The 20,991-nt window shown below is 43.3% G+C and overlaps 1 protein-coding gene across 2 annotated transcripts in view; it reads right to left on the bottom strand.

Moving 5' to 3' along the window:
• RABEP1 (rabaptin, RAB GTPase binding effector protein 1) overlaps nt 1-20,991 on the bottom strand; it is a 102,078-nt gene that overhangs the window by 43,572 nt on the left and 37,515 nt on the right. Inside the window, exon 2 of one of the 2 annotated variants that reach the window (XM_045490039.1) lies at nt 17,926-18,054. The exons of the other annotated variant lie outside the window; for it this stretch is intronic. Coding sequence (XP_045345995.1) covers nt 17,926-18,054 — 129 coding nt within the window. The remainder of the gene's footprint in view (nt 1-17,925; nt 18,055-20,991) is intronic. 2 annotated transcript variants of the gene reach the window in all.

Below are 20,991 nucleotides of genomic sequence, written 5' to 3' on the forward strand. Positions count from 1 at the left end.
GAACCACTCACCTGCTTTCTATTCCTATCGATCACGTGCTACCCCGGACATTTCGTACAACTGTCATCATACGATGAGTGATCCTTTGACTGGACTGTCTCTTAGCACAAAGCTTTGAAAGTTCATCCATGTTATAATGAGTGCCAGTATTCAATGTATTTTCATGCAGAAATGAAATATTCATTCATCAGCTGACATTTGGGTTGTTCCCCACTTTCTGGCAATTAGGAATAATACTGCCGTGGCTATTTATATGCAGATGTACACAGCACATGCTTTATCATTCTCTTGTGTATATACCGAAGAGTGAAATTCTGGGTCAAACAGTAATTCTATGTTTAACCATTTGAAGAACTGAAAGACTATGTTCCAAGCCCCTGGACATTTAACACTCCTGCCAGGAGTGCACAAGGGTGCTTACTTCTTACTTCTCCGTGTCCTTGCCAATACCTCTTATCAACTGACTTTGTGATAAAGGCCTCCTAGTGGGTGTCAAGTGGCATCTCATTATAATTTTGATTTGTGTTTCTCTGATACCTAACACCATTGAACATCTTATCATGTGCTTTCTGGCCATTTGAATATCTTCTTTGGAAAAATGTCTATTCAGATCTGTTGACCATTTTTCATTGTCTTTGCATCATGGAGTTATAAGGGTTCTTGATACATACAGATAAAAGTCCCTTATCTGATATACCATTTGCAAAAATTCCTCCCATTCAGTGGGCTTTTTATTTTTGTGACAGTGTCTCTGGAAGCACGAAAGCTTTTGAAATCTGAGGAAGTCCAATCTACTTCATTGGTTGCTTCTGCTCGTAATGTCCTATCTAAGATATTACTGCCTAATTCCAAAGTTGCAAAGATTTATCCTTATGTTTTCTTCTTTTTTAAAAATGAGAGAGAGAGAGAGTACAAGCACGGGAGGGACAGAGAGAGGGGCAGAGCGAGAATCTCAAGCAAGTTCTGCAGTGTCAGCACATAACCCAACTTGGGGCTCGATCTCACGAACCATGAGATCATGACCTGAGCTGCAATCAAGAGCCAGATGCCTAATCAACTGGGCCACCCAGGTGCCCCTATCCCTATGTTTTCTTCTAAGAGTTTTATAATATATCTTGACACCGTCCAAGTGAATTTTTATAGATGTTAGAGTCCAATATCATTCTTTTACATGTGGATATCCAGATGTCTCAGCGCAATTAATTGAAAAGATGGTTCTTTCTCAGAATTGTTTTGGCATCTTGTAGAAAATCACTTGATCGCATATATATCTGAGGCTTATTTCGGGATTCTCGACTCCATCCCATGGAACTACTAGAATTATGCCAGCACCACCTGTCTTGATTACTGCTGCTTTGTAGTAAGTTCTGAGATCAGGGTATGTGAGTCCTCCAACTTTGTGCTTGTCTTCCAAGAAGGCTTTGGCTATTCTGGATCCCTAACATTTTCATATAAATTTTAGGATCATCTTGTCCGTTTCTACAAACTACGCAACCAAGATAAAGACACTGCATTAAATGTGTAGGTCAATCAGGAGAATAGTGCCAGTATTAAGTCTTCTGACATATGAACATAGGATATTTTTCAATTATTTAGGTCATTTCAAATGTTTGACACCATTTTTAAAGTTTTCAAAGTACAAGCTTTACACTTGTTAAATATCTTCCAAAATATATCATTAATTTTGATGCTACTGTAAATGGAATTGTTTCCTTACTTCCATTTTCAGATTCTTCATTGCAAAGGTATAACTGGTTTTAACCCCGGTCAATTACTCTTCGACAAAGCAAGAAAGAATATCCAAGAGGAAAAAGAAAATGTCTCTTCAACAAATGGTGTTGGGAAAACTGAACAGCGACATGCAAAAGAATGAAACTGGACCGCTTTCTTACACACAAAAATAAATTCAACATGGATCAAAGACCTAAATGTGAGACCTGAAACCATAAAAATACTAGAGGAGAGCACAGACAGTAATTTCTTTGACGTTGGCCATATCAACTTCTTTCTAGACATGTTTCCTGAGGTAAGAGAAAGAAAGCAAAAATAAACTACTGAGACTTCATCAAGATAAAAGGCTTCTGCACAGAAAAAATAGTGTAAAAATGGGGGGGGGGGGACAAAACATAAGAGACTCTTAAATATGAAGCACAAACAGAGGGTTACTGGAGGGGTTGTGGGAGGAGGGATGGGCTAAATGGGAGAGGGACATTAGGGAATCTACCCCTGAAATCACTGTTGCACTAGATGCTAACTTGAATGTAAATTAAAAAAAAAAAAAAAAAATTAATTAAAATAAAGAACCAAATGGAAATGAAAAAAATAAAATAAATTAAAATAAAGCTTCTACACAGAGAAAAGGATCTATAAAATTTAAAAGACAACCAACAGAATGGGAGAAGATATTTGTAAATGACGTATCTGATAAAGGGTTAATATCCAAAATACATAAAGAACTTATAAAATTCAACACCCAAAACACAAATTATCCAATTAAAAAACGGGCAGAAGAGGGGCACCTGGGTGGCTCAGTTGGTTAAACATAGAACTTCGGCTCAGGTCATGATCTCACAGTTTGTGAGTTCGAGCCCCACGTCGGGATCTCATGCTGACAGCTCAGAGCCTGGAGCCTGCTTCAGATTCTGTATCTCCTTCTCTCTCTGCCCTTCCCCCACTTGTGCTCTGTCTCTGTCTCTCAAAAATAAACGTAAAAAAAAAATTTTTTTTAAATGGGCAGAAGACAGGACTAGACACTTTTCCAAAGACATCCAGATGGCCAATACACCTACGAAAAGATGCTCAACATCCACTGATCATCAGGGAAATCTAAAACAAAACTACAATGAGACATATCACTTCACACCTGTCAGAACGACCAAAATAAAAAACACAACAACAGGTATTGGCAAGGATGTGGAGAAAGAGGAATCCTCTTGCACTGTTGGTGGGAATGCAAACTGGTACAGCCACTTGGGAAAAATTAAAAATAGAACTGCCCTGGGACGCCTGGGTGTCTCAGTTGGTTAAGCGTCTGACTTTGCCTCAGGTCATCATCTCGCGGTTCGTGGGTTCGAGCCCCACGCTGGGCTCTGTGCTGACAGCTCAGAGCCTGGAGCCTGGTTTGCATTCTGTGTATCTCTCTGCCCCTCCCCGTTCATGTTCTCTCAAAAAAATAGATAAAACACATTACAAATGTTTAAAAAGAAAATAGAACCACAATCCAGCAATTGCACTACCAGGTATTTACCCAAATAATACAAAAATACTAATTCCAAGGGATACGTGCACACTGATGTCTACAGCAGCAGCATCCACAGTAGCCAGGTAATGGGAACAGCCCATGTGTCCATCGACTGATTAATGGGTAAAGAAGATGTGCTGTGTACACACACACACACACACACACACTGGAATATTACTCAGGCATAAAAAGAATGAAATCTTGCCATTTCATTTGCAAAGACAGCATGGAGCTATAGAGTATCATGCTAAGTGAAATAAGTCAGAGAAAGACAAATACATTATCTCACTTCTAAGTGGAATTTAAGAAACAAAAGAGCAAAGGGGGTAAAAAAGGCAAACAAAGAAAGAGACTCACCTATAGAGAACTGATGACCGGGGGAGGGGGGGTGCGGAGGGGGAGGGGAGCGGGTATGAGTGAAACAGGTGATGGGGATTAAGAGGTGCGCTTGTGATGAGCACTGGGTGAGCACGGAACTGCCGTACACAATACTGTATATCTGAAACTAATGTTATGCTGTATGTTAACTAACCGGAATTTAAATACTTAGGAAAAAGAAATACGATTGGTTTTCGTATTCTTTTGTATCCTACGACACTGTTTACCTCATACGATAGGTCAAATCGTTTTTCAGTGGATTCCCTTCAATTTTCTATTTAAAAATCATCTGACAGCAGAATATAGCTTTACTTCTTTTCTGACGTCAAACTTATACAACTTTGATACCAAAGAAATACAGAAATGTTACTCCTCGATGGCTCTCTTATCCCATATCTATGCGGTTATTAATATGCTGTCATCTAGATATGCTACAAACACAATGATACGTTGCTGTAACTATTGCTTCACATAATTTTCTTTTTAAAGAAGTTATGAGAAGAAAGGAGACCACGTGTGTATTGACAGCTTGGCTTTCTTCACTCGGTCCTTAGGATTAGAATTACCATCTGGTGTCACTTCCTTGGTCCGATGTAGATTTTCTTCCACTCAATTCCTCTGCTGACATTGGCAAACATACTACATTCCCATGTTACAGGGCCAATAAAACAGTAATACACATATTGGCTTATATAACTGCTTTCCAAAATCCATTAAGTAATACTTACATTCTGTTGTAATTACACAATTATCCTTACCAAGGACTTTATTTTTTTCCCCACGTAAATTCAAATTACTGTCTGGAATCACTTGCTTTCCTTTAAGTATTTCTCATAAAACAGTCTTCTAGAAAAAAATACTCTCAGTTTTTGTCTCTCTGAGATAATGTACTTCACCATCTTCTTTGAAAGATACTTTTGCTGGATATAGGATTCTTGGTCAAGTTTTCTTTTTTTTTCCTTTGAGCACGTAAAATGTCATCCCACTGCCTTCTGGCCTCCATTGTTTCTGATGAGAAGCCATCAGTTTGTGTCACTGAAGCACTCCTGTTGATGACAAGTTGTCTCTCTCTGGCTCCTTTTAGGATTTTCTCCTGCTCTCCGCATTTCAACATCTTTACTATGACGTGTCTGTGGCTGTGTGTGGATATCCTCGCACATATCCGGTAGCCTACTTTGAGTTCCAGGAGCTCCTTAGGCATGGAGACTACCGTTTGTCATCAAAATGGGAACTTTTCAGCCGTTCTCTCTCTTCCAATATTTCTCTTTCCCTCTCATCTCTACTTCTGGCCCTCCCGTGACACATCTGTTGGCAAACTTAATGATGTCCCACGTTTCTGTTAGGCTCTGTTCACTTCTCTATTTTCTTTCTGTTCTCCAAACTGGATAATCTTCAGGGACCTATCTTCAAGTTTATTCATTCTTTTTTTCTGCCAGTTCGAATCTACTGCTGAGCTCCTGCAGTAAGTTTTTCATTTTAGTTGTTTCTTTTCAACTTCAGAATTTCCACTTGGTTGTTACCATTTCTTTACTGGCATTCTCTATTTGATGAAACGCTGTCACACACTTCACTTCGCTAAGCACTGTTCTCCTTAAACACGCGTGTGGCTACCCTGAAGGCTCCATCGAATCTGTACCTGGTCACGCGACAGCCACCGCGTGTTTTCCTCTGCACGGATCACGCCTGCCGGTTTCTCATGTCCCGATTTTTTTGTCGTTGAAAGTGACTTTTTTTGATTTTTGGACAATATACTGCAGCAACTCTAACCCACTCTCTCACCCGCTTCTTTTCATCTGCCACTCAGGAGCTGACCGGATTTTAGTAAAAGCTGGGCTCTCTTCCCTGACTCGCACAGCGTGAAGCCGCCACCATTCCTCCTCTGGAGGTAGGCCTTGGGCCCGTGCGGAATCACTCTGGAATGACCGCGGTCTTTGCAGGGCTCCCCTGCCACTGTCTCTTTCCCTGACCACATCCCCCAAACTGCACTTACTTGCTGGTACTGTTCTAAGCGACAAACCCGCTTTAGGACACGGGGTGGCAAGGATCGAGTGGTCGCCCCTGTCTCCCGTCACAGAACCTCCACCCAGCCCCCCACAGCCAAGGAGGGGCTTCTACCCTAGAGCGGAGGCTGGGCGAGCTCTCAGCCACACTCCCCTGCATCCTCGCCTCTACAACAGGTAGCTGGGTGGGACGGGGAGGGGGGGTTCCAGTCCTCAACTGTGAGCCGGGAGGAGAGCGAGACCTGTGTTCTCAGCATCACGTGCCTGGGGTGCAGTTTCCATGATACCAGCCTGGGCGGGGAGGGAAAGCAGTGGCTCGTGGATCGAATGCCACAGACTCTTTTCACCAAGACTCAGTGGATTTTCTTGAAGAAATGTTTCTTTTGCTGTAGAACCACTTCTAGAAACTTTTTAAAAGTTTTACTTACTTAAGTAATCTCCACACCCCACGTGGGGCTCACACTCGCAACCCCGAGATCTAAGAGTTGTGTGCTCTTCCAGATGAGCCAGCCTGGCACCCCTCCACTTCTAGAGACTTTAAATGGCTGTTTTTTATAAACAATAATTTTCACCAGTTTTGCTGGGGAAAGGGTCTGTGGTTCGTGTTAACATACAAGAAGTGGAGCTCTCAAACTTATCATTTAGCATAAATACTTGAGCATGTACCGCTTAAAAGGACCTTTGAAAAAACACACACACATGAAATCAGGGCACCTGGGGGGCTCAGTCGGTTAAGTGTCGGACTCTTGATTTCGGCTCATGCCATCATCTCATGGTTCGTGAGCTCGAGCCCCACGTCAGGCTCTTACGTTGACAGCACGGAGCTGTCTCCCTCTCTCTCTGCCTTGCCCCAGTTCGCACATGTGCCCGCACGCGCTCCCTCTCAAAAATAAACATTAAAACAAATTGAAAAACATAAATTTACCACCTTAACCACTTCTAAGTGTATACTTCAGTGGTGTTAAGTTATTCACACTGCTGTACAACGAATCTCCACAACTCTTCACCTTAAACGACAGGAAGTACACCCATGAAAAACTCCCCCTCCTCCGAGCCCTTGGCAATCACATTCTACTTTGTTTCTAGAAGCTTAACTATTCTAGATACCTCATGTAAGTGGAATCACACATCATTTGTCTTTGTAAGGATCATCTTCACAGCTGAAAAAAATTTGACGACGCCCAAATAAACATCCAGTCAGTGTTGAAAGCCCGATTGTCTACAAAGTTTTTTTCAGTAGTTCAGGCCTTTGAGTCAAAATCCAAATGAGGTCCATACGCTGGTTGGTTAATGTGCATTTTAAGTCTCTTCTGGTCGATGGGTTTGCCTTGCATCTCTCTCTTCCTTGCAATTATTTACAGAGTAAACCAGGTGGGCCTCGGAGCCTCTCACAGGCTGGGTACCACTAACTGCATACCTACGACGTAGTTGAACTACGCTCCTCTGTTCATCGTATTTCCTACAAATCGGGGGGGGGGGGGGTTCAGTACAGTAGGGCACCATCCTCTTGGCCCTATCCTTCCTTGCACAATCAAAGACGGTTTAGAAGATCCGTAAGGGAAAAAAACAGAGACCTTGGCTGGAATTGCTCTGAACGTACAGACAGGGAGTTTGCTTCTTTACAATACGGAGTCTCTCCACGTACGGACACGGTATCACATTCCATTTGCTCAGGCTTTCTTTCACGGACTTCCACACTGTTTCCTAACTCTCCTCTATAAAACTTTTACACAACCTTGGTTAGACACATCCCCAAGGGGCTGAACATGCTGATTTTGTTGTCTGCCTTTTATTTTCTTCAGGATTTTTCTTCTACTGCTTCCCTAATTAGTTACTGGTACAGAGAAACATCCCGGATTATTCTATACTGATCTTCATTCCGACGGCGTTGCTAACTAATAGCTCTGACAGTGTGGATTCTCTTGGTTCCTCTATGTCAGTAACCATGGACTCCACAGGGAGACAAAACTATCCTTAACTTTCAAAATTTTTTAACTCATTTCTTTTCATTTTGTTGCGTTGGCGAGGAGGACCTCTAGTATAAAAATGAAGGAATGGGGCGCCTGGGTGGCGCAGTCGGTTAAGCGTCCGACTTCAGCCAGGTCACGATCTCGCGGTCCGTGAGTTCGAGCCCCGTGTCGGGCTCTGGGCTGATGGCTCAGAGCCTGGAGCCTGTTTCCGATTCTGTGTCTCCCTCTCTCTCTGCCCCTCCCCCGTTCATGCTCTGTCTCTCTCTGTCCCAAAAAGTAAATAAACGTTGAAAAAAAAAAAAAAAATGAAGGATTGATAATAGGCTTATCTCGTTTCACTATTAAGTATGATATATGCTACTGGTTTCTAAATTTTTTTTTCAACGTTTATTTATTTTTGGGACAGAGAGAGACAGAGCATGAACGGGGGAGGGGCAGAGAGAGAGGGAGACACAGAATCGGAAACAGGCTCCAGGCTCTGAGCCATCAGCCCAGAGCCTGACGCGGGGCTCGAACTCATGGACCGCGAGATCGTGACCTGAGCTGAAGTCGTGACCTGAGCTGAAGTCGTGACCTGAGCTGAAGTCGGATGCTTAACCGACTGCGCCACCCAGGCGCCCCTATGCTACTGGTTTCTAAGAAAAACTTTTTCATAGGCTAAGGCAGGCCCCCACCATCCCAGTTTGCTAGGAACTAGTGTGAACTCATTACTAAAGCATGTTAAATTTATTGAATGTCCTTCTGGTTTTTCTTAATTTGTTAATGTAATGAGTTACATCAACACATGTTCTAATGTCAATCTATCCTTGCATTGCTGCTATGCAACGTCACAGTGCAGTATTTTTAAATATTCTACTGAAGTCAACGTTATTTAGGATTTTAAGCTCTACGGTCATAAATGAGACTGGTTTATCTATGTTCTAGTATTAGTGTTTCTTGTTTAGGTATTAAAGTTATACTAATCCCACAAAATGAAATGGATGGCTTTTTTTTTCTGACATAGCAAATAAAAGGAATAAATTTTCCTTGTAAATTTAACAAGATTTGTCTATGTCTGTGGCATCTTTTATATATAAGAATTGCTTATTGTTTTTTTAATGTTTGTTTAGTTTCAAGAGAGACAAAGCACTTATGGGGGAGAGGCAAAGAGAGGGGGGGAGACACAGAATCCGAAGCAGGTTCCAGGCTCCGAGCTGTCAGCACGAGATCCCGACATGGGGCTCGAACTCACAAACTGTGAGATCATGACCCGAGCCAATGTCACACACTTATCCAACTGAGCCACCCAGACGCCCTTTATTAACTGTTTCTCTTATGGTTATGGTTTATTCAGGTTTTCTAGTTGAGGTAATTTGGGGAATTCATATTTCCTAGGATATTATTCATTTCAACTAAACATCCAAAATTTCTGGCACAGACACATACACAGTACTGTATCAGTAACTGTCTCATTTTCTTAGTTTTTTCCAAAAAATGTGCTTTTGATTTTATTGAGCTTAACTGTTAACTTTGCTTTCCATTTCATTAATTGCTGTTACTATTTTTTTCTTCTTTGTGTTTACTCTTTTTCTAGCTTCTGGAGTTGAACACATGAATAATTTATTCTCAACTTCTCACCTTTTTAATTTTTTTAAGTTTATTTTGAGACAGAGAAACAGAGCACTCACGTTGAGTGGGGGAGGAGGAGGAAGAGAGAGAGCGAGAGAGAATGAATGAATGAATGAATGAATGAATGAATTCCAAGCAGGCTCACGTGCAGAGATCTGACACAACTGTCAGATCATGACCTGAGTTGAAACAAGAGCTGGACACTCAACCAACTGAGCCACCCAGGTGCCCCTCTCATGTCTTTTAATAATACAATTTTAATAGATGCTTTTAAAATTAAAAGCTTATTCTCCAAGTCTTGTTTTAGCTGCTTCCCAAGTATCTTTACCGTATTCTCGGATTTTGCGATCTCCATCGTGATATTCTTTAACTCAAGAACAGGAATGCACTGAACTCTTAGTTTCCAAACTTTTAAGTAACATTTACATGGTTGTTTAAAATCTTTCCAACAGTGTTCGGTAAGAAAACGAAGTAGCATGGGGCGCCTGGGTGGCGCAGTCGGTTGAGCGTCCGACTTCAGCCAGGTCACGATCTCGCGGTCCGTGAGTTCGAGCCCCGTGTCAGGCTCTGGGCTGATGGCTCAGAATCTGGAGCCTGTTTCCGATTCTGTGTCTCCCTCTCTCTCTCTGCCCCTCCCCCGTTCATGCTCTGTCTCTCTCTGTCCCAAAAATAAATAAACGTTGAAAAAAAAAATTTAAAAAAAAAAAAGAAAACGAAGTAGCTTGATTTTTTATTTTTTTTTTTTAATGTTTTATTTATTTTTGAGACACAGAGAGACAGAGCATGAGCGGGGAAGGGGCAGAAAGAGGGAGACACAGAATCGGAAGCAGGCTCCAGGCTCTGAGCTGTCAGCACAGAGCCCGACGCAGGGCTCAGATCCCATGGACCACGAGATCATGACCTGAGCCAAAGTCGGACGCTCAACCGACCGAACCACCCAGGCGCCCGATTTTTTTAATATGTTGAATCTCTGAGATATATGCATGTAGATAATTTTTTAAGTGTTCCTTATTAATATTGAAAAAATGAACTTTTTTGGTTCCTTGGGTACAGAATTCCTAGGTCAAGTCAAGTCTTTTAAAATTCTGTTGCTCAGGGGCGCCTGGGTGGCTCAGTCGGTTAAGCGTCCGACTTCGGCTGGGGTCACGAACTTTGAGAGTTCAAGCCCCGCGTTGGGCTCTGTGCTGATAGCTCAGAGCCTGGAGCCTGCTTCAGATTCTCTCTCTCTCTCTCTCTCTCTCTCTCTCTCTCTCTCTCTCTCTCTGCTCCTCCCTCACTTACGCTCTGTCTCTCTGTCAAAAATAAACATTAAAAAAATATTCTGTTGCTCAAAGCTATTATATTTTTTAATTATTTTTGAAAGTTTATTTATTGTAAGAGAGCACATGCATCTCATGAGCAGGGGGAGGGGCACTGAGAGAATCCCAAACAGATTCTGTGCTGTCAGCACGGAGCCCGATGCAGGGCTCAAACCCACCAACCCTAAGATCCTGAGCCAAACCAAGAGTCAGATGTTTAACCAACTGGGCCCCCAGGCGCCCCCAAAGCTATGATCTCTTTACCTGCTGCTGCTGGAGCTAGCAATCGCTACAATGCTAAACATACCCTCTGTGTGCACTCATCAGCTTCTTCTTTGGACTCTATCACCTTCTGTTTACATGACAAGGCCTGGCGATTTTGTTAGGTGCACACGACTTCACGACTGTTGTCTTCTCTAGGTAGACTGTTGCTTTCGTTATGAGACAGCCTTCTATATCCCTTCAATACCTCTCGCTTAAGCCCCAATCCTGTTGTTGTCTCATTTTTTTTTTTTTCTACTTTCTTCCTTTAAAGCATAACATGAGCTACGAAGTTTTTTTGGTTTTTGGGTTTTTTTTACAGCCGGACTTCTCAGTTTCTATATCGGGATCGTGTCTTCCGTCCTGCCTGCTCCGTTTACTCTTCTTTTTGCAAATGTTCTCTTTACTCGTCTTCTGGTGATTTGTGTGGGTGATAAATGCTCTTAGTTCTTATATGCCTGAAATACCTGTATCGCTCTCATTCTTGAATAATTTAGCTACATTTTAGGTTGAAATTTTAGGTTGAAAATGACTTTTCTCTGCACTTTAAGGATGTTTCGTTGTCCCCTGGCATCTATTTTGCTTATGTGGGATCTCCCAAAAACACAACTATTTCTTCCGTCAGCTTTCAATATTTTCCTTTCATTTGCATGTAGATAGTTTAAGATATGTCAAAATATGAATTTATTATTATTTGCCTACTTGGTACTCAGTATTTATGTTGAGGACTTACTTTTTCAAATTAATCCCTGAAAACTCTGTTATTATCTCCTCAAATATTCTACCCTCCATCTCTTCCGCTTCAACTCTTTTCAGAAATGGGTTAGAGGCTCGCTTTATCCTCTATGTCAACTGCCCTTTGATGCTTCGGTCTCTGTCTCACTGGGAGGGAAAACTCCCGAATATTGTTTCCTAATTTACTAAAATAAAATCTGTGCCTTACCTACAATTTAAACCATCTATTTACCTTGTTTCAAGTTGTGTGTTGTTTCCAAGATTCCTAGTGGCTTTTAATTTTTTTTAAGACACTCTAGTTTTATTTCCACATCTAGAATCAAGCTTATGACAAAGATCTTCCGTAACCTAGCTTTCGACTACTGAAAGAATCTCTGGTTAATTAGCATCAAAGCTTTACATAAGTGATCACCACATACAAAATCGTTCTGAACACGCTAGAAAATTTCATGGTCTCCTGGTGGTTAATGCGGGCTCTATTCCTACAATTTTCCTTCAAATCCAGAACGCTATGGCCTTTGGCGTGCTGCTTCACGTAACAGGCTGCACCTGACTGCCCAAGACCGAGGATTTTCGAAACACAAACTCTGCTGCGGTGCCAACCTTTGTACTGAGGCTGGCTAAAGAAGAAAGCTAAATCGAATACTTTTTTTGAAAGCTAAATACATTTTCTTCAAGTTCAACAACAGACAAGCAACAAAGCTTTCAGAAATATCTACAACGTTCTCAGTTGAAGTCGGCTGAGCAAAGAGCGGGCGCTACGGCAGGAGCAGGCAGGCAGGAGCGCAAAGGTAACAATCTCTCTCTTTCGCATTCCTCACTGCCGTCGGGACTCCTGCCCAGCTGTTCTCCAAATAGGACGGCACAGCCACTGCAACACCAGGGCAGAAGCCGTTCCTATCCGTCAAACACGGATGCTCGGACTTCCAGAGTTACAGTGCCTGCTTTGCTGAAAGAGAAAACAGGCAGGCTGTTGAACACGTCGAACCCACGGCTCACGCCGCCACCCCCTGCGAGAATCGTTAAGACTGGCTTTGCGTGTCACAGCCGGCGCCACAGAACTGCCTGAATTCGATTCTGATTATGAAATAGGCAAACAGCCAAGACAGAAACTGAATCAACATTTACGTTTTATACACTATGCATTTTCCCTAGAAATGACAACAAAAACTCTCAGAAAGATTACGTTATTCCTTTTGAAATTTTGTAGAAAGTCACCCGTTCTCTGTGGCCCGCCGAGCTCACAGAGGACTCCAGACAGCACAGAGGGACACCCCCACACAGCTTATGTATCAGGTGGAGATGTAGTTAAAGCGATGTTAACGCAGCAACTACGTTTTCTGATGGAATCCACATGACAAGCTGTCCAGAGCGGATATAAAAACTGTAACTGATCACGTAGTTCAGGAATGAGAGGTTCTTGGTCATTTTCATGTCTTCCGAATTTTACAGAAAAGGCCACTTTATAATTGAAAAGAAAAAATAAGAAAGGAAAGGAAAACCCTAACAGCTTTATCTGGGGACAGAGAAAAACAGGAAATAAAACAAGCAAACGCGGGGCAAGATTAAGCTGAATTGACTGAATAAGCAGAGACTGAAGGAAAAAGGAGGGTCCGCCTGCGGGGCCGCGGAAAGAGGGGCCGCCAGCCAGCCCGGCAGCGAGCTCTAACTGCTCACCGGAGGAAGCACTGCCGGGACGTCGTACGCACACACGGAAGGCGCCACACGTCACCTTGACAAGGACACGCCGCTGCACAGGGTGGAAAGCGGTGCCTCGTCAACTCAAGGTCAGAACAAGTTGGAGGAGGGAGCGTTAACAAAGTCAGAGAAACACACTGAAGACCCAGACGTAACTTTTCTCAAGACACACAACACATACTCAAACAATGACGCTGTGCAAAATGTATCATCTACCCCAGTAGACTATATTTTCTTGAAGACGCAAACCCTATCTCAGGCGTCCCAAGCTCCACAGTGACATGCAGAGTGCCACCAGACCCAGACAGAACACCAGCCTTCCCAAGTCCTCGTGAGCCTACGCAGGAACAAAATCAAACAGAGAGAGGCCCGCCTACACGTCACAAGAAAACGGAGCCCCATCCCACACTGTAGTCAGCAAGCCTTTCCAAGTCGGGGCTGGATCGGTGAGGCCTCCTACACAATGCTGGCTGTCCAACGTCTCCGACCACAATTCACAACAAGGAACATACTTCAGGGCGCCTGGGGGACTCAGCCAGTTGAGCGCCTGACTCTTGATTTGGGCTCAGGTCATGATCTCTCATGGGACTGAACCCCACGTTGGGCTCCGTGCAGAGTGGCCTGACAGCAAGAAGCCTGCTTGGGATTCTCTCTCCGTCCCTCTCTCTGGCCCTCCCTCACTAGTGTGTGCTCTCTCTCTTTCAAAAATAAATAAAAACTTTTTTAAAAATTTATTTTATATCACTTTATACATAACACATATATGTCACTGAAACAAACTATTTCATGCAACTATACTTAACTGAAACTTACAAATATAATATACTGTTATTTTCCTATTTTCCATTTTATTCCTTTTTTTAAAAGTGCTGGTCACTGCCCGCTTAATTTTTTTAATCCATCGAAGGGTTACATAAACCTATAGTCTGAATAACACCACTCCAGGGCAGTGATCTTCAAAGTGGGGAACATGTACGCCTGGAGATACGCGAAGATTTTCCAAGGATTCACAGACACATGATGTCTTAAAGGAATCAACTTCTAGATCCTCACCTCGCATAAATATTCTTCCCCAAAGCACAGTGGTATTTAAGTACAGATTCTTCCCGTCCATCTCCCTTTTCTCGACACCCTTTCTCCTATGTAACAAAAGACGGGTTTCCTGAATGTTCTATGAGTCACTGCCCTGTTGTGTAAAAACTCCTCTGTCGTATCAAACCAGAGGGACAATTTAAAATACCAACATCACGGGGGCACCTGGGTGGCTCAGTGGGTTAAGCGCCCAACTTCAGCTCAGGTCATAATCTCACAGTTCACGGGTTCAGGCCCTGCGTCGAGCTCTGCACTGACAGCTCGGAGCCTGGAACCTGCTTCGGATTCTGTGTCTCCCTCTCTCTCTCTCTGCCCCTCCCTCACCTGTGTTCTGTCTCTCTCAAAAAGGAATAAACATTAAAATAATAATAATAAGGGGCGCCTGGGTGGCGCAGTCGGTTAAGCGTCCGACTTCAGCCAGGTCATGATCTCGCGGTCCGTGAGTTCGAGCCCCGCGTCAGGCTCTGGGCTGATGGCTCAGAGCCTGGAGCCTGTTTCTGATTCTGTGTCTCCCTCTCTCTCTGCCCCTCCCCCGTTCATGCTCTCTCTCTGTCCCAAAAATAAAAAAATAAAACGTTGAAAAAAAAATTAAAAAAAAAAAATTAAATAAAATAAAATAATAATAATAATAAAATATCAATGTCAGTAATAAAGTGAATGACTAATAACTGGGCAACAAATCTTCTGGCAGGTTAGGTGACTGCAGAGTCTGCTCTCAACAAAACTGAAGGAAGCCTGAGTTGCCAGCCAACAGAGCAAGAGTATTTTTGAAGCTGAGCACTATGTGACTTGACATAGAATTCAGAGAGTTAAAAGAATGGAGTAATATTCACTGCAAAATAGGGGTGCCTGGGTGGCTCAGTCGGTTAAGCATCTGACGCTCCATTTCAGCTCAGGTCATGATCTCACAGTTTGTGGGTTCGATCCCTGCACTGGGCTCTGTGCTGACAACGTGGCACCTGCTTGGGATTCTGGCTCTCTACTTCTCTCCCTCTCTCCCCACCACCTGCACTCTCTCTCTCAAAATAAGTTAAAATATAATAATCATCACTGTAAAATAAAATTTATATTTCCATCTACTTATTTGAGACTAAGGGCTCTCAGCACTCATATATATTTTTTTTAAAAATGAAACTTACCCTTTTCTAGAAGTAAATATAATTCACCCAGAGGACAGGACTTAATTGGGAGGGAGACCCAATTATATCTCATAAGACCTACATTTCCAGGGGCGCCTGGGTAGCTCAGTTCGTGAAGCGTGCGGCTCTTGATATCAGTTCAGGTCATGATCCCAGGGATCCCTGATCCCAGGGTTATGGGATCAAGCCCCACGTCGGGCTCTGCACTAAGCGCGGAGCCTGCTTGAGACCCTCTCTCCCTCCTCCCCTCTGCCCCTCTCCCCCACTTTCACACACTCTCTAAATAATCGTCTTCTTAAAGTAAAGACCTGCATCTCCAGTACTTTCTACACTTTACTTTTTAAATGTGTAAAATATTTATGGAGTGAGCAACTGCACACTTATTAAATTTTTTTTTTTTCAACGTTTATTTATTTTTGGGACAGAGAGAGACAGAGCATGAACGGGGGAGGGGCAGAGAGAGAGGGAGACACAGAATCGGAAACAGGCTCCAGGCTCTGAGCCATCAGCCCAGAGCCCGACGCGGGGCTCGAACTCACAGACCGCGAGATCGTGACCTGGCTGAAGTCGGACGCTTAACCGACTGCGCCACCCAGGCGCCCCAACTGCACACTTATTAATAACTGTAATGACGACTCAGTACAGAAGATATTTACATGCATATTTTTCTTTTTTTTTTAATGTTTATTTATTATTGAGAGACAGAGAGACACAGAGCATGAGCAGGGGAGGAGCAGAGAGAGGGAGACACAGAATCGGAAGCAGGCTTCAGGCTCCGAGCTCTCAGCAGAGAGCCCGACGCGGGGCTCGAACTCACAAAATGCGATCACGACCTGAGCCGAAGTCGGTCGCCTAACCGACTGAGCTAGCCAGGTGCCCTACATGTGTATTTTTCTTATAGTGAAGTCTGACCAAATGTTCTTTAAATGGCTTTCAAGCACCAAATATTACCAGCGGTTCTCAAAGTGTGGTCCCTGCACCAATAGCATCAGCATCACCTGGAAACGTACTAGAAGTGTAAATTCTAGGATCTCGCAAACCCAACGGATCAGAAGCTCTGGGGGTGGAGACCAGCAATCTATGTTTTAACAAACCTTGCAATTAAATTCCGATGCATACTCGAGTTGGTGTTCCAAAAAAATAAATAAATAACAACAACAACCACCACCACCACCACCAAACACACAACTTTTTAGAATAAAATTCTGAGGGAGATGTAAACATGAAAACCTAATACCAGGATGGAAAAAAATATAACATTTCTGCTAAAGAGCTTATTCAAAGTTTTTTTTTTTTTTAATGAATGGTGACAGACATTAAATCACTGTGACTGATTCCACTGATATGTTTAAGAGCATGAAGTTTTCACTTAAATTCTTAGTGCTGACAATATGATAGAATCAACACCTTTTAAATTTTTGAATAAAAAACTTGAAACGTCAACTTAAAAAAACGGTGTGAGGGGTGTATATAAATAACTATTTCGTGGAGTGAATACATTTAAAAACAGGACGATCACCAGCCTACAGCAGCGGTTCCCAAACTGTGGTCCTTGGGCAGCAGTACTGGGGTCACCTGCAAGCTTATCAGAAATGCAAATTTTCAGGCCCCACCCCAACATGATGTGTTCTAACGAGCTCTCCAGGTGACTGCGATCCACGTGACCGTTTGAAAGCCACTGGTCCACACCAGAACACTGGTTCCCAAAATCTGCCGTGCATCTGAATCACCTTCAGCACTGGCTGCTGGACCCTTAGACCAGAGTTGCTGATTCAGTTAAGTGTGAGAGAGGACCCCAAATTTCACACTTGTAACAGGTTTCCTAGGCGACAGCGATGCTGATGCTATTAACGCGATCACGCTGTGGGAAGCGCCAGGCTGGACGGCTGTGGAAACCACAGGTCAGTGCCCCACGTGTACCCCTCTCCTTACCCTTCAGATCCAGTCCCCCTCGATATGCTCCCACGGGTCTGCCTTGTACACTCGCCCTCCGTCCTCACTCGAGTTCACATTCTAGGAGTTAAAGTTCCGTGTGACTCTGGCTCCTCTTTTACACCCGTCACCCAGGCACAACGTGTGCCTCACGGCGGATACTGTCCTTCCTGGTAGGCAAGTGAACGTCCGTCGGAGAAACTCCAGGAAGCGTCAGGACGTGATGTGGCAGGGCTCTTCCTCAACACCCACGAGCCTGCTCTGCTCTGCCTGGGGCTCCCGCTCAGGTACTAAGGGCACCCAGAGCCCTGTGTCCCAGGATGGCGCAGTCTGCCTGCCTTAAACATCATCACTAAGGTGGACAGACAAGGAAAAACCCAAACGCTGCATTTTTCAACTTGTTTTATCAATTCCATTCTTAACCCTAGCCTCTAAATAGACTTTTATTTTATAATGTAAGTACAAATAAAATCAAGGCTTATTCAATGATAATATTAACATTGTACCACCAAGAAACTCGACATTTTAAGGCAGTCTTAGTATGGGGGGTTAGACAGAGACTTAGGAACTTACCCTCTTTAGCCAAATATAACTCTTTAAATTTTGCTCTCTTTTGATTAAATTCTTGCTCAAGCTGCTGCTGTGCACGTAAAAATTCTGCATTAATTTTTTCCAATTCTGCTACCCGTTGCTGAAGAGAAACTGGAAAAAAAAATACTAGTTAACAAGTAATAACTTTTATTTATAAATTAAATTACAAGAATAAGTATTCTAGCTACACATTTCTATAATGAAACAGTCAAACTTCTTCTGAAGATCCAATATATTCTAGAAAATTCTAATTTTCACCTCTACTAGACTTAATACACACTACAAATGAATCATATAAAGTGCAACAGCATATATAAGGAGAATCACATAAGGCAAATTTCCCTAAAGAGAGCTTCTCAAGTTCCTTGGTATAACTGACAGAGTGTCAGTCTACTTCTGGAGTTATTAAACACTGGATTACTTGGGCTATTTATCCCGCAAATAAACCCACTGCCAACCTTGCAGGCTCTGGTTCCTCTGGAGCGTTCTGAGCAAAATGTAACGGGCTCTCTGATTAGGACAGTCACAGCAGCCTGAACTACTCTCCCAATTTCGGGATGATTCACTATCATTGTACTAAAATCACAATCGAAAACCCTTTCACAGAGAAAGGATACAGAACCAGACGTTATGCATGAACTCTCAATTACAGGGAGCTCCTCCGGTTTCCAGATTAATGCAGACCATGGTGCGGCAGGGGCCGGGACACACGTTCAGTTCAGGGGCTTATCTTCTGGCCGCGGCTGATTAAATAAATGCCCATCCTGAGCAAACCCAGACATTCTTCTGGTTCAAGCACTGGGTGGGCAATCCAGAAGCACAACCCCACCTCCTCCTCTGCCCCAACAGCAAGCCAGCCACAAAGCAATCACCCTAGTCCCTCCGGGGGACACCAACTGGTCCTAATGCCACCACTACCCAAACACCAAGGCCAGCAGAGGCCCCAGTTCTCCAGCACAAACCACTCCAGATAATGATGGTTTGCTCACAACGTTAACCGCGATCTGAAATGATCTCTGAAGGCCCTACCTTCCCCCAACCCAGTACTCAATGTAATGGAGAGCTACTTTCATAGTACACAGAAAAAGACTGAAAAAACGCACCAATGATTTTAGATAAATCCTAGAGGGACTGGCAGATTGGGGCTGATTAAATTTCTTCCATGTGGTTCACAAAGTTCTCTAGGACTCCTCTGATAATAAAGAATGAACTAAAACCAGTCTCTAAAACCATGTTCCTTCCCGCCACATCTTCAGACCAGCCTCACTACAAATCTGACAGTACTGACGAAATCCAGGTCTGAAAGGGGAAGTGACTGCTACTCTGAGTTCCACTGTTTGCGATTACATGTAAGGAGTCATTCCGAGGAGCAAGTATCTAGGGTCCTTAAGTCAAAGCAAAGAATGACATCTGGTCATTAGAAGATCTGAGGACCTCTGGAGAAAAAGAGGGATGGAGAATCCACTGGAGAGGGAAATAACGCAGTTATCTCGTACTTACTCTCTGAAATCATGAAGGAAACTTGTTCTCTGTGCTATTTACTTCTCTTGGTATTTTTACTGTCCAAATCCCAGTTGTTAAATAAACAAGTTCTGCACTTAACACTGTAATATTACTTGGAGCTACTGATGACTGTGTGAGGTCAGGAAGAGCGCTGGGGAGCTGGGGAACCCAGAGAAAAGGAAAAGCAAGGTCCTCTGTCCTTCCTTTTTCCTAACAACTGCCCGATCCTTCCCCTGCCTTCCACCACAACACGCACACAAATGGCCGTAACTTTCAACATTACATCTAGGAACTGAAGCCGGTGAACCAATAAAAACTGACACGCAGCATTCAACGGAGCAGCCACACTTTCGTGTGTCTCCACCACTCCCGGCCTGCCCCGGCCCCAAGTTCAGGCACAGTCCGTGCCCGTGGGCCTGGCCGCCTCTCTCCGGCTTCGGGGCGGTTTCAAGTCCAGGGATCGTGACCCCTTCGAGGTCACACCCACTGCCTTATTAGCATTTGTTGCTTTAATTAAAACACTTTAAATCCACCTCAAGTACTTATGTTAATAAGGCACTTCTACAACAAAGAAAAAGGCCAGAACAACTTCTTTTTCTTAAAACAAGACCACCTCTGCTGCTGTACCTGGGGAACCAGCTCGGCCTGCACAAGACAGCAGCAGGGTGCACGTGGGCACGTCCTCTTGCCCGAGCAGCCGACCACAGATTAAACGGAAATGAGCTCTCATCACACAAAAGATTACACAGTTCTCCTAACACAGTCACCAGCAAGTTTACAGTAACTAGCTAACAGCTCATGTTAAAAGGACTCAGCCCAGCATTTAGAAAGAAATTGATAAACGTTAGCTGTAATTATTAAACTAGCGGTACTTATCTAACAAAGACAGAAAACAGGCAGAGTGATCAAGTGACATGTATGCAGCCACAAAAGACCAGAAGTCACTTCCAACCTCATGATCCTGACTCAGTTCCCGTGCTCAGACACCCAGCTCATGCCTGTCCCTATGACCATGAATCTTCATGGCGTCATAAACAAAACTCAGTAGAAACGCCAGACCTCAACAATATTATGCCTTCTGTAACTTAGCGGCCAAGAGCTATTAGTGTATCGACCTTCTTTAACCACTCGACACATTCTGCACACTATTACCTTCGTTTGGGTAATAAGGAAAAGGGGGGCGCCCATTGGCTCCGTTGGTAGTGTGTGACTCCTGATCTCGGAGTTGTGAGTTCAAGCCCCACGATAAGTGTAGACACTACCTACAAATAAAATCTTTAAAAAAAAAAAAAAAAAAAAAGGAAAAGGGGAAAACTATCTCCTGCAATGGCTACGTTTAATGCTTGCCCAAAGGGGGAAAGTTGTCATTATCAATTACTCAAAATGTCTGAGATAAGCAACCATACAGAAAGGAAAAAGAAAAAAAGAATAATCTGGTAAATAAATGAAGAGAAGAGTCAGTACCTCTTAGATACATCTCCTTCCCCGATCTTGACATGAATGCAAGAACATGTAATAACCCAAAAATACTTTTAGGTCCTGAGC

Source organism: Leopardus geoffroyi, chromosome E1, assembly GCF_018350155.1.
Source record: "Leopardus geoffroyi isolate Oge1 chromosome E1, O.geoffroyi_Oge1_pat1.0, whole genome shotgun sequence".
Lineage (NCBI taxonomy): Eukaryota > Metazoa > Chordata > Mammalia > Carnivora > Felidae > Leopardus > Leopardus geoffroyi.